This window comes from Mobula birostris, chromosome 10 (assembly GCF_030028105.1).
Source record: "Mobula birostris isolate sMobBir1 chromosome 10, sMobBir1.hap1, whole genome shotgun sequence".
NCBI lineage: Eukaryota > Metazoa > Chordata > Chondrichthyes > Myliobatiformes > Myliobatidae > Mobula > Mobula birostris.
Genome location: NC_092379.1, coordinates 50,296,925 through 50,311,621, shown reverse-complemented (window position 1 = coordinate 50,311,621; position 14,697 = coordinate 50,296,925). Strand labels below are relative to the sequence as shown.

The 14,697-nt window shown below is 47.3% G+C and overlaps 1 protein-coding gene across 1 annotated transcript in view; it reads left to right on the top strand.

The window, feature by feature from the left end:
- The window catches only part of LOC140203674 (uncharacterized), an 87,193-nt gene that overhangs the window by 29,972 nt on the left and 42,524 nt on the right, over positions 1-14,697 (top strand). The window contains exons 2-3 of the mRNA XM_072269722.1: positions 6,956-7,112; positions 11,267-11,410. Of these exons, the coding sequence (XP_072125823.1) occupies positions 6,956-7,112; positions 11,267-11,410 (301 nt within the window). The remainder of the gene's footprint in view (positions 1-6,955; positions 7,113-11,266; positions 11,411-14,697) is intronic.

Here is a 14,697-nt window from a genome sequence, read left to right as displayed (position 1 = left end):
GCCGGGCCAGATTGAAAAGGTCAGGAGGTGATGAATGGGCTGGTATTCAGCTCGCTGCTTGGCAAGGTTTACTGAGCAGTGCGCTGAACTGAGGCCGTGGCCTGCAACGAACAGGCTCCTGGACTGGCTGCAGTGACGACTGGCTTCGTGTCAGTGCACTCACTTCTGTCAACTTCAGTTCTGAAAGTTATTTGCTTACTTTTATTGTTGGCACGATTTAATTTTGTTTCTGCCCATTGGGTGTCTGGCAGTCTTCACTTTTTTAATGGGTTCTTTTATGTTTCGTTGTTCTGTGGCTGCCTGTAAGGAGACGATTCTCAGGATTGGATGTCGTATACCTACTTTGATAATAAATGTACTTTGAACTGCGTCAATGACACTTAGCACCACTTTCCCATCTCTATTACATCAAAGGTTAAAGTTCAAAGTAAATTTATTATCAAGGTACATATATGATATGACCTTGAAATTTGTTTTCTTGCAAGTACGATAGAATTTGTGAAAGACTATAAATAACAAAGGCTGACAAACAACCAGTGTGCAAAAGAAGACGGATTGTGCCAAGTTGCAGAGTTCTTGAAAAAGAGTCCATACGGTTGTAGAATGAGTTGAGGGTGGAGGAGAGTGAAGGTATCCATGCTGATGGTTGAGGGGTAATTACTGTTCCTGAACCTGATGGTGTGGGACCCCAGTCTGCTTGGACCTCTTTGTCCAATGAGCTGAGAGCCTGGGTGTGGATGTTGGATGCTGTTTTCTTGTGGCAGTTAAGTGTACTCAATGGTGGGGAGGATTTTGCCTGGTATGGACTCTCTATAAACTCTTCCATTAATGCACATTGGTCTGAAGTTGAGATACGTTACAAAAAAAACCTCAACATATCTCATCTTAGCAATCTTTGTTGAACATACACCCAAGTTGCAAGGGTCCATTAAGTTAACACCTAATGGAAAGAGATATTAAATGACCATTACCAGTCTCTCCTCCCATGTACCCACCCTCACCCCCTCCCACTCTCCCTGTCACTTCCTCTGTTGCTTCCTCTTTCCACTCATCCCCACTCCCCTCTCCCAACACTCCTCCCACTCCCCTGCCACTCTGCTCTTGCACTCCCCCGCTCCCAATCCCCCATGCATGCCCTCCAACACACACCTCCCAATCCCCCCTTTCACTCTCCCCAACACCCCTCCCACTCCCCCCTCTGAGTCCTGTCTCCCACTCCTCCCTCCACTGCCGCCTCCCCTCCCCTCACATCTGTATCATACAGCTCTCCAGTGATGTGGATGCAGCATATAAGATATAGCTGACCAATCTCCCATCATTGCCCAAAGGCAAAAGTACCCCACATGATTGTTATAATGACTACATCCCTCAACTGCTTAAAAAATTATGGTGTCAAAGGCAAGTGCTCATTCAATAGTCAACAAATTAGGAAAAGAGATGGCAAGGTGGGACTTGTTAGGCAAAGAGATGGCATGATGGGACTTGTTAGGCAAAGAGATGGCATGGTGGGACTTGTTAGGCAAAGGGATGGCATGGTGGGACTTGGACAAAGAGATGGCGTGGTGGGACTTGTTAGGCAAAGGGATGGCGTGGTGGGACTTGTTGGGCAAAGAGATGGCATGGTGGGACTTGTTAGGCAAAGGGATGGTGTAGTGGGACTTGTTGGGCAAAGGGATGGTGCGGTGGGACTTGTTGGGCAAAGGGATGGTGTGGTGGGGCTTGGACAAAGAGATGGCATGGTGGGACGTTAGGCAAAGGGATGGTGTGGTGGGGCTTGTGAGGCAAAGAGATGGCGTGGTGGGACTTGATAGGCAAAGGGATGGCGTGGTGGGTCTTGTTGGGCAAAGGGATGGCGCGGTGGGACTCGTTAGGCAAAGGGATGGCGTGGTGAGACTTGTTGGGCAAAGAGATGGCCCGGTCGGACTTGTGGCCTCCAGTTAAATTGACAGCAACAAAAGAGAGTTAATTTAAAATAAGTCTCTGCAATCAGCAGCAAATATATTTCAGCCATGTCTCCTGACTAAAAGCAGTGAGTGAAGGAGAGCTGAACAAGGTACAGAGGGGATGGATCTTTGATGTAGAAAGGAAAGCTAGGGGTCCAAGTTCATAACTCCCTGCAAATGGCCATGCAGATAGGTAGGGTGGTCAAGAGGGTGTAGAGAAGTCTTTGCCTTCTTGGTTGTACACTCAGTACCTGAGTAAAGACGACATTTCACAGCTGTATAAAGCTTCAGTCAGCCTCCATTTGGAGTATTGTTGCAGTCTGGTCACCCTATTGCAGGAAGGATATGGAGGCTAAGACTGCAGGACCATAAGACACAGGTGCAGAGTTAGGCCATTTGGCTCATCGAGTCTGCTCCGCATTCCATCATGGCTGATCTATTATCCCTCCCAAACCCACTCTCCAGCCTTCTCCCTATAACCTTTGACACTCTGACTAATCAAGAACTTATCAGCCTCCACCAGTGGTTTGTCCTCCACAGTCATCTGTGGCAATGAATTCCACATGTTCACCACCTTCTGGCTAAAGAAATTCCTCCTCATCTCTGTTCTAAGGGGACGTCCTTGTACTTTGAGATCTTGAACTCTCCCACGATTCTCCTCTAGGGGAGAAAGTGGTCCAGGGACTGACTTACACAGGCGTGGGGACATTTGATTGGATTTCGAGGACGGGTAACTAGGCCATAGACAGGGGCTTGGCCTCCACAGCTGTCTGTGGCAACAAACTCCGCTGATTCACCACTCTAGCTGTAGCTCAGGAGTTACCAACCTGTTTTATGCCATTGACCCCTACCGTTAACCAAGGGATCCATCGACCACAGAATGGGAATCCCTACAAGACTAGCTGAGAAATTCTTTCTCGTATCCGTTGAATATGGACGTCTGTCTATTTTGAGGCTGTGCCCTTTGGTCTGAGACTCACTTGAGAGAGGATGCAGAAAAGGTTGGCCAGGATGCTGCCTGACTGAGAGAGTATAAATCTCTTTTGTCTCTACATTGAGGTTGGACAAGATTGGGATTTTTTTCTTGGGAGTGCAGGAGGCCGAGGGAAGTTTAAAAACGTTGGACAAGATTAGATTATGAGGACATTCAGTCCACGTTTATTGTCACTTAGAAATGCATGCATTAAGAAATGATTCAATGTTCCTCCAGTATAATATCACGGAAACACAGGACAGACCAAGACTAAAAGAGACACAAACCACATAATTATAACATATAGTTACAACAGTGCAACGGAATACCGTAATTTGATAAAGAGCAGACCATGGGCATGGTTAAAAAAAAGTCTCAAAGTCCCGATAGCCCCAACATCTCACGCAGACAGTAGAAGGGAGAGACTCTCCCTACCATGAGCCTCCAGTGTTGCAAACTTGCCGATGCAGCATCCTGGAAGCACCCGACCACAGCCGACTCTGAGTCCGTCCGAAAACTTCAAGCCTCTGACCAGCCCTCTGACACCGAGCACCATCTCTGCCGAGCGCTTCGACCCCGCCCCGGCCGCCGAGCAACGAGCAAAACCGAGGATTCGGGGCCTTCCCCTCCGGAGATTTCGGATCACACAGCAGCAGAGGCAGTGAAACAGGCATTTCAGAAGTTTCACCAGATGTTCCTCCGTGCTCTCACGTCTGCCTCCATCAAATCAGAATTGTACACGGCACCCTACTTGACAGATAACAGATATTCATCACCGGAGTGGCCGCTGCGCGCTGTGTCGCGCCGTCATCTTCTCCTCTGCAATTGGGTTATTTTATCTGGAGTGCAGGAGGATGAGGAAAGTTTATAAAGGTTGGACAAGTTTGGGTTATAGACAATGGACAATAGGTGCAGGAGTAGGCTATTCGGCCCTTCGAGCCAGCACCGCCATTCACTGTGATCATGGCTGATCATCCACAATCAGTACCCCGTTCCTGCCTTCTCCCCATATCCCTTGACTCCGCTATCATTAAGAGCTCTATCTAACTCTTTCTTGAAAGCATCCAGAGAATTGGCCTCCACTGCCTTCTGAGGCAGAGCAGTCCACAGATCCACAACTCTCTGGGTGAAAAAGTTCTTCGTCAACTCCGTTCTAAATGGCCTACCCCTTATTCTCAAATTGTGGCCCCTGGTTCTGGACTGCCCCAACATCAGAAACATGTTTCCTGCCTCTAGCATGCCCAATCTCTTAATAATCTGAAATGTTTCAATCAGATCCCCTCTCCTCCTTCTAAATTCCAGTGTATACAAGCCCAGGCGCTCCAATCTTTCAACATATGACAGTCCCAGCATCCCAGGAATTAACCTCGTGAACCTCCGCTGCATTCCCTCAATAGCAAGGATGTACTTCCTCAAATTTGGAGACCAAAGCTGTACACAAGCTCCAGGTGTAGTCTCACCAGGGCCCTGTACAACTGCAGAAGGACTTCTTTGCTCCTAATCTCAACTCCCCTTGTTATGAAGGCCAACATGCCATTAGCTTTCTTCACTGCCTGCTGTATCTGCGTGCTTACTTTCAGTGACTGATGAGCAAGGACACCTAGATCTTGTTATACTTCCCCTTTTCCTAACTTGACACCATTCAAATAGTAATCTGCCTTCCTGTTCTTGCCACCAAAGTGGATAACCTCACATTTATCCACATTAAACTGCATCTGCCCACTCACCCAACCTGTCCAAGTCATCCTGCATTATCTCAACATCCTCCGCACATTTCACACTGCCACTCAGCTTTATGTCATCTGCAAATTTGCTAACGTTATTTAATCCCTTCATCTAAATCATTAATGTATGTTGTAAACAGCTGCGATACCAGCACCGAGCCTTGCCGTACCCCACTAGTCACCGCCTGCCATTCTGAAAGAGACCCATTAATCCCTACTCTTTGTTTCCTGTCTGCCAACCAATTTTCTATCCCTGTCAGTACCCTACCCCCAATACCATGTGCTCTAATTTTGCCCACTAATCTCCTATGTGGGACCTTATCAAAGGCTTTCTGTAAGTACAGGTACACTACATCCACTGGCTCTCCCTTGTCCATTTTCATAGTTACATGCTCAAAAAATTCCAGAAGAATAGTCAAGCATGATTTCCCCTTCATAAATCCATGCTGACTTGGACTGATCTGTTTCTGCTATCCAAATGTGCCGCTATTTCATCTGTTATAATTGACTCTAGCATCTTCCCCGGCACTGATGTCAGGCTAACTGGTCTATAATTCCCTGTTTTCTCTCTCCCTCCTTTCTTAAAAAGTGGGATAACATTAGCTACCCTCCAGTCCTCAGGAACTGATCCTGAATCTATAGAACATTGGAAGATAATTACCAATTCGTTCACGATTTCTAGAGGGTTGTTTTATCTGGGGTGCAGGATAGAAACATAAGGTTTCGGGGCTAAGGACTGGAGGACTGTCTGAATGTATGAGTGGATGGGTGAGTGGCAGAGTGGAAGGGGAGCTTTCAGAGTCATAGGAAAGTACAGCACAGAAACAGGCTCTTTGGCCCATCTAGTCCAGCATTTAAACAGCCTAGTCCCATTGGCTGCACCGGGACAACAGCTCTTCATACTTCCTACCATCCATGTACCTATCCAAACTTCTCTTAAACATTGAGATCGAGCTTGCAGGCACCACTTGCGCTGGCAGCTCGTTCCACACTCTCACCACCCTCTGGGTGAAGAGACTTCCCTTCAGGTTCCCGTTAAACTTTTCAGCTTTCACCTTTAACCTGTGACCTCTGGTTGCACTCCCTCCTAACCTCAGTAGAAAAAGCCAGCTTGCTTTTACCCTATCTCTACCCCTCATAATTTTGTGTACCTCTCATTCTTCCGCATTCCAAGGAATAAATTCCTGACCTATTGAGCCGTTCCTTGTAACTCCTCCAATCTATCTCCCAGACCCGGCAGCATCCTTGTAAATTTTCTCTGTATTGTTTCAACCTTACTTACGACTTTCCTGTACGTTTGTAGGCGACCGAAACTGTGCAGGATACTCCAAATTTGCCGTGTTTTGTTGCTTGTGTTGCTCTGCTGAACATGGTGGGCACGCTACGTTGTCACCGGAACATGCTGCCCCCCAGCACACTTTGGTTGTGTTGTCTGTTAACACAAGTGGCATGTTTCACTGTCTGTTTCGGTGCACCTCCGATAAGTAAATGAACCTGATCTGATCTGAATTGTGGTCTGTAAAAAAATAAGGTTGTATAATCAACGCATAGAGTTGGCGTGATGTTTATCATTGTTTTATGCCCCAAAGCCGGTTTGTTTAAAGATGATCTTAAAGGAGAGTTTAACCTGTCAAATCTCACCCATTTTTGCCAGAATGTGTGTCGATATTTGTCCCTGCTCATCCTTTGTTTTGCCAATGCAAATGACACATTTCACTGTATGTTTTGACGTACCTGTGACGTATCTATGAATCTGAACTTTTAACAGTGAAATTAGCAAATCTGGTTGATGAAGGGTTTACAGAAACGTAAACCACAGTAGACAGTAGTGATGGCTGGAGTTGAGTAGTGTGGAAGAGAACAGGGGTGCAGCGGGCGTGCTGGAATCCGTGCTGGTCTGGGGTGGCTGGTTGCTCCTGTCGGTGCTGTCCTCTAGTGTCCACTCCATGGAATACAAGCTTGATTGCTTGCGGCGGACCCAGCACGAGACAAGCTCATTTGCCCTCGCCTGCTGAACCGGGGCAAGTTGAGGAACTGCTGCATGCTTATTCCTGGCTCCAGGTCAACATCCCAAGCACCCCATCAAACTTCAGGCCTGTGCGATAATTTTTGGTGACTGTATGTCCTATCATAACTGTATGTACTGTGTGTGTCTTTGTGTGCTTGTGCTTTGCAACTTTGGCCCCAGAGAAATGCTGCTTCATTTAGCAGCATACATGTGTACGGCCAGATGAGAATTAAACTTGAGCTCAACCTTGAACTTAAAGACCTTATGACCTTCTTCTCTCAGTACTAATGAGTGCTTCTCGCTGCAGATATCTTGATTTTGCGGCCTACTATGAAGCTGAGAAACCCAAGACCTTCATCTGCAAGCCAAATCCTGAATATGACTGGCGCAGCATCTTTTTGACCCAGGACATCAGAGATATGCAGTCCGGGAAGGACGTGATCTGCCAGGTCTACATTCCGAAGGTACTTTACTGCATTCTTGACTCTCTGCCTAGAACGTTAACTCTTTATCTGCATTTTGGTTTCCCTCTTACCCCTTCTCTTCTCCTCCTCTCCCTCTGGAGCCCCTTCTCCTTCCCTTTCTTCCGTAACCAACGGGAGTTGTTATCTTGTTATTTCATCTTCTCATTATTTATTGCTATTGATTTATATTTGCATTTCCACAGTTTGTTGTCTTCTGCTCTCTAGTTGACCTTTCACTGATCCTGTTATAGTTACTCTTCGATAGATTTGCTGAAAATTAATCTCAGGGTTGTACATGGTGACGTACACGTACTTTGGTAATAAAATTTACTTTGAACTTTGAACATAGACCACTCTCCTCTCTTATTATATTCCTCCTTCAGCCCTTTCCATTTTGCACCCAACTCCTTTTGGCCTCTGATCATCCACACCCACCTACCTTCCCCACCCCCCCCCCCACCTCACCTGGCTTCACCTAGCACCTGCCACATTCTCCTCCCCCTCCCAACCCACCTTCTTATTCTGGCTTCTTGCCCCCTTCCTTTCCTGTCCTGGTGAAGGGCCTCAGCTCAAAACATCAACTATTTATTCCTTTCCTTCGATGCTGCCTGACCTGCTGAGTTGCTCCAGCATTGTGTGTGTGTCTGAATTTCCAGCATCTGCTGAACCTCTTGTGTTTATGATTTACTGCACCCTTTCCTGCTGAGTATAGGCTGTCATAGAGGTGGATCCTAAAATAGACTTTGCTTTATTCGTTATGTTCTGCGTCGTATGACGTGGACGATAGTCATAGTCATACTTTATTGATCCCGGGGGAAATTGGTTTTCGCTACAGTTGCACCATAAATAATTAAATAGTAATATCTAAATTATGCCAGTAAATAAGTTCAGGACCAGCCTATTGGCTCAGGGTGTCTGACCATCCAAGGGAGGAGTTGTAAAGTTTGATGGCCACAGGCAGGAATGACTTCTTATGACGCTCTGTGTTGCATCTCGGTGGAATGAGTCTCTGGCTGAATGTACTCCTGTGCCCAACCAGTACATTATGTAGTGGATGGGAGACATTGTCCAAGATGGGATGCAACTTGGACAGCATCCTCTTTTCAGACACCACCGTCAGAGAGTCCAGTTCCATCCCCACAACATCACTGGCCTTACGAATGAGTTTGTTGATTCTGTTGGTGTCTGCTACCCTCAGCCTGCTGCCCCGGCACACAACAGCAAACATGATCGCACTGACCACCACAGACTCGTAGAACATCCTCAGCATCGTCCGACAGATGTTAAAGGACCTCAGTCTCCTCAGGAAATAGAGACGGCTCTGACCCTTCTTGTAGACAGCCTCAGTGTCCTTTGACCAGTCCGGTTTATTGTCAATTTGTATCCCCAGGTATTTGTAATCCTCCACCATGTCCGCACTGACCCCCTGGATGGAAACAGGGGTCACCAGTACCTTAGCTCTCCTCAGGTCTACCACCAGCTCCTTAGTCCTTTTCACATTAAGCTGCAGATAATTCTGGTCACACCATGTGACACAGTTTCCTACTGTAGCCCTGTACTCAGCCTCATCTCCCTTGCTGATGCATCCAACTATGGCAGAGTCATCAGAAAACTTCTGAAGATGGCAAGACTCTGTGCATTAGTTGAAGTCCAAGGTGTAAATGGTGAAGAGAAAGGGAGACAAGACAGTCCTCTGTGGAGGCCCAGTGCTGCTGATCACTGTGTCAGACACACAGTGTTGCAAGCACACGTACTGTGGTCTGCCAGTCAGGTAGTCAAGAATCCATGACACCAGGAAAGCATCCACCTGCATTGCTGTCAGCTTCTCCCCCAGCAGAGTAGGGCGGATGGTGTTGAATGCACTGGAGAAGTCAAAAAGCATGACCCTCACAGTGCTTGCTGGCTTGTCCAGGTAGGCGTAGACACGGTTCAGCAGGTAGACGATTGCATCCACAACTCCTAGTCGGGGCTGGTAGGCGAACTGGAGGGGATCTAAGTGTGGCCTGACCATAGGCCGGAGCAGCTCCAGAACAAGTTTCTCCAGGGTCTTCATGATGTGGGAGGTCAATGCCACTGGTCTATAATCATTGAGGCCACTAGGGCGCGGCGTCTTCGGCAGAGGGACGAGGGAACCCTCTGGAGCCTCAGGCTCAGGTTGAAGACATGGCGAAGTACTCCACATAGCTGAGGGGCACAGGCTTTGAGCACCCTGGTACTGACACCATCCGGTCCTGCAGCCTTGCTTGGGTTGAGACGTTTCAGCTGTCTTCTCACCTGTTCAGCTGTGAAGCCCACCGTGGTGGTTTCGTGTGGGGAAGGGGTATTGTCATGAGAGCAGGGTGGGGGCTGTGAGGAGGGGTAGGAGGGGAGAGTGGAATATGTGTTGGTTGGGGGCCGACAACAAGTGACTCGTGGGGGATGGGCAGGGGCCACAATGTCAAATCTGTTAAAGAACAGGTTAAGTTCATTGGCCCTGTCCACACTGCCTTCAGCTCCTCTGTTGCTAGTTTGCTGGAACCCAGTGATGGTCCTCATCCCACTCCAGACCTCTCTCATGTTGTTCTGCTGGAGCTTCCACTCAAGCTTCCTCCTATACCTGTCTTTAGCCTCCCTGATCCTAGCTTTCAGGTCCCTCTGTATTGCCCTCAGCTCCTCCCTATATCCATCTCTAAATACCCTCTTTTTAGCGTTCAGGATGTCCTTTGTTACCCATGGCTTGTTATTTGAATAACAAAGGACAGTTCTTGTCAGAACATTGCAGTCCTTCCATGACCATGATTGTTCTTGGCCAATTTTTCCACAGAAGTGGTTTGCCATCGCCCTGTTCTGGGTAGGGGTGGGTGACCCCCAGCCATTATCAATACTCTTCAGAGATTGTCTGCCTGGCACCAGTGATCGCATAACCAGGACTTGTGAACTGTACCGGCTGCTCATACGACCATCCACCCCCTGCTTCCACGGCTTCACGTGAACCTGATCCAGGAGCTAAGCAGGTGATGCACCTTGCCCAAGGGTGACCTGCAGACCTTTGACCTATCCCACCCCGTTACTCAACCAAGATAATGGAAATTTTATTACTGCTCTGGTGGTAATTTTGTGTTTGGACCGGGTATGCACAGCATTCAGTCACTGTGAATGATAGGCTGGTGGGAATGGTGGAAATTTGGGTAAGAAGGAAATCGGGGGATTTGAAGATGTGTGGGTTGAGTGGGATAGTGGGGGGCATAATTCACGAATGGAATAAGGACTTGAGGGATAGGCTGGGCAGGAATTTCCATTAGCAAATCCCTTTTGTAATTGTCGAGCCAACTTCACATGCTAAACTGATTATGCATTGGAGTGGGATTGATCAGAGGGAATTTTGAGGGTTTCTGCGTCGAGGGCTGGAGTAGGGGTAAGTCCGAAGGAAAGGACCAGATGCTGATAAGCACAAGAGTTTCTGCAGGTGCTGAAAATCCAGAGTAACATATCCAAAATGGTGGAGGAAGTTAGCAGGTCAGGCAGCATCTATGCAGAGGAAAAAAGAGTCGACGTTTCAGCCCAAGACCCTTCATCTGGAATGCAGACACACATTTCAAAAATTAGTTACCAATGTGGATGGCGACCGAGGGTTCAGCACCGGATGCCTGCGTTCTGATCACTGATGTGATCCCTCTGCCTCCAGGGAAGGAACCTGTGGCAGCCTATCGCTGTGTGGCGGCTCAGGTGGCCAGAGGGTAGGCCTCTACAGTGTCTTTTTCTCTTTTGACAATGTCAAAGGATGTTACCGAGGTTCTGTGTTCACGGACCGGACTACTGGGTTCTTGTACTCTGGTCTTTTTCAGTCTGATGGATTTTATATTCTGGGTTTTTTCCCCATTCTTTCCTGTTTTTTATTTGAGTGGGCAGAGGGTGGGGGGATTTGGGGGTTGATGTTCTGTGTTTTGTGCAGGGGAAGGGGGGTTTGGGGGGGTTGATGATTGTGTTGCTGTATTTTCTACGGGGGGGGGGTGCATGGGTTTGATGTTTCTCTTTCAACGACCTCCATGTTTTTTTCTTTGTTCCGTGGCTATCTGGAGAAGATGAATCTCAGAGTTGTTCACTGCATACATACTTTGATAATAAGTGAAACCTTTGAACCTCACAGTGTGTTAACTCTCCCTCTACTTGTGCAGCCCTTCACTTTGGATGGTTTCAAGTTTAACCTCAGGCTCTACGTCTTGGTTACTTCCTGTGACCCTCTGCGGATATACCTCTACAATGAGGGCCTGGTCTGCTTTGCCACTAGAAAGTATTCCGAACCGACCGAAAAGAATTTAGTAAGTGACACATTGACTTATCTTTAAGACATACAGTTAATTCTCTGAAAGTACAATCCTACTTTTATAAGAGGTTAATTCTTGCCTAATTCACTGTTGTATGGAAGTAATCGACTCGGGTGGGATCTTGCTGTTACGTTCCCAACCCCAGCCAAGAGCTGACTACTCTGGGGGGGGCGGGGAGTGGGAGGTTGGTGTGGTTACAGAAGCATCTCCTAACGAGTCTAGTTCGCAAAGCTTACAAGACAAAGTCAGGAAAAGCCCTTCTCACCATTGAGCACGTCTACAATGAGCGCTGCCATAAGAAAGCAGCAACTATCATCAGGGATACCCACCATCCAGACCATGCTCTCTTCTCATCAGGAAGAAGGCACAAGAGCCATAGATCTGTCACCGTAAGTTTCTGGAACAGTTATCACCCTACAACCATCAGGCTCCTGAACCAGTGTGGATAACTTCACTCAGTTCAACACTGAACTGGTTCCACAACCTATGGACTAACTTTCAAGGGCTCTACAACTCATGTCCTCAATGCTTCTGTCTGTCTTTATGTATTTGTGCAGTTTGTCTTCTTTTGTACAGGTTATTTGGCCGTGTCTGTGTGTTGTTTTTCGTCAGTTCTATTGTATAAGACCATATGAGATAGGAGCAGAATGGGCCGTTCAGCTCATTGAGTCTGTCACCATTTCATCATGGCTGATCCACTTTCCCTCTCAACCCCAATCTCCTCCCTTCTCCCGGTAACCTTTCACACCCTGAGTAATGAACAATCTGTCACCTCTGCCTTCAGTATACCCAATGACCTGGCCTCCACAGCCCTCCATCTGCACAATTAATTCCACAGATTCACAACCCTCTGGATAAAGAAATTCTCTTCATCTCCATTCTAAATGAACGTCCTTCTATTCTAAGGCTGTGCCCTCTGGTGCTGGAATCCCCCACCATAGGAAACATCCTCTTCACATCCAATCTGCCTACGCCTTTCAATATTCAATAGGTTTCAATGAGATCGCCTCTCAGTCTTCTAAATTCTCATGCGTACAGGCCCAGAACCATCAAGCACTCCTCCTGTAGTCATTCTGGTGAACCGCCTCTGAACCCTCTCCAATGTCCGCTCATCCTTTCTTAGATAAGGACTCACGAAACTCCAAGTGAGGCCTCACCAGTGCTTTATAAAGCCTCAACATTAACTCCTTGTTTTTATATTCTAGTCCTCTCGAGACGAATGCTAACATTGCATTTACCATCATCACCACAGACTCAACCTGCAAATTAACCTTCAGGGAATCCTGCATGAAGGCTCTCTCATCCCTTGCACCTCAGATTTTTGGATTTTCCGCCTGCTTAGAAAATAGTCTACCCTTTTGTTCCTTCTGCCAAAGTGTATGACCGTAAACTTCCCGACACTGTAACTGTTATACTCTGTCCTGCGTCTGCCACTTTGCGTATTCTCCTTGTCTGTCCAAGTCCTTCTGTAGGCTCCCTGCTTCTTCAACACTACCTGCCCCTCCACCTATCTTCATATCATCTGCCAGTCGGCCACAAAACCAACAATTCTGTCTTCATAGACAATACAGAAAGAAGCATTTACTCCCCACTCCCAACACTGATTCCTGTGGGACGCCAGTGGGTGCTGTGAACGCCTGCACGAAAATGAATCTCAGGCTAGTATGTGGTGATATAGTCGTACTTCGATAATCAATTTACTTTGAAATTTGAACTTTGAAGATTTTATAAGATAAGTTTGTCACATGTACATCGAAACATCAAAACTGGGCTGAGAAGTGGCAGATGGAGTTCAACCCAGATAAGTGTGAAGTGGTTCATTTTGGTAGGTCAAATATGATGGCAGAATATAGCTAATGGCAAGACTCTTGGCAGTGTGGAGGATCAGAGGGATCTTGGGGTCCAAAGCCATAGGACGCTCAAAGCAGCTGCGCAGGTTGATTCTGTGGTTAAGAAGGCAGACGGTACATTGGCCTTCATCAATTGTGGAATTGAGCTTAGGAGCTGAGAGGTAATATTACAGCTATATAAGACCCTGGTCAGACCCCACTTGGAGTACTGTGCTCAGTTCTGATCGCCTCACTACAGGAAGGATGTCGAAACTATAGAAAGGGTGCAGAGGAGATCTACAAGGATGTTGGGGAGCATGCCTTATGAGAATAGGTGAACTCGGCCTTTTCTCCTTGGAGCTGTTGAAGATGATGAGCGGTGACCTTATAGATTGTGTGGATAGTCAGAGGCTTTTTCCCAGGGCTGAAATGGCTAGCACGAGAGGGCATAGCTTTAATGTGCTTGGAAGTAGGTACAGGGGAGATGTCAGGGGTAATTTATTTACTCAGAGAGTGGTGAGTGAGTGGAATGGGCTGCCGGCGGTGGTGGTGGAGGCAGAAATGACAGGGGTCCCCACCTTTTTTGCACCACGGACCGGTTTAAGATTGACAATATTCTTGCGGACCGGCCAACGGTGGGGGGGGGGGGGGGGGGGCGGTGTTCAAGTTCGACGGTGTGTGACAGGGAATGAGGAAAGGTGCAGCTGACTCATATCGTTTCCTATCGCGAAATCATATCATTTCCTCGCGGCCCGGTAGCACATGCTTTGTGGCCTGGTACCTTTCCGCGGCCCGGTGGTTGGGGACCACTGTTTTAAGAGACTCCTGGATGGATACATGGAGCTTGGAAAAATAGAGGGCTATGGATAAGCCTAGGTAATTCTAAGGTAAGGACATGTTTGGCACAGCTTTGTGGGCCGAAGGCCTGTGTTGTGCTGTAGTTTTTCTGTGTTTCTATCCTCATAATCCAATCCAGGCAGTATCCTGGTAATCCTCCTAAATATTGAGGAAAATTGATGATTCCATCGTAAAACAGATTGAAAATGGGAAGTTGTGTGATATAACACTCAAGGATATATCTAGCCAGGGTTATTGGCCCTGCATCTTGCCCGGAGTTAACCTGCCTTGATTTCAAGAAAAAGCAATAGAGTCATAGAAAAGTACAACACAGAAACAGGCTTTTTGGCCCGTCTAGTTGGTGCCAAACCATTTAATCTGCCAAATCCCATCAACCTGCACCCGGACCATAGCTCTCCATACCCCTCCCATCCAAACTTCTCTTAAATGTTGATATCAAAATTATATTCACATGAGGTTACGTGTTGTATGGGAGGGATAGGAAGGTAGGCAGAGGGGGTGGTGTAGCTCTGCTGGTAAAGAACAGCATCAAATCAGCAGAAGGGTGTGGCATAGAATCAGAAGATGTTGAATCCTTGTGAGTTCAGATAAGAA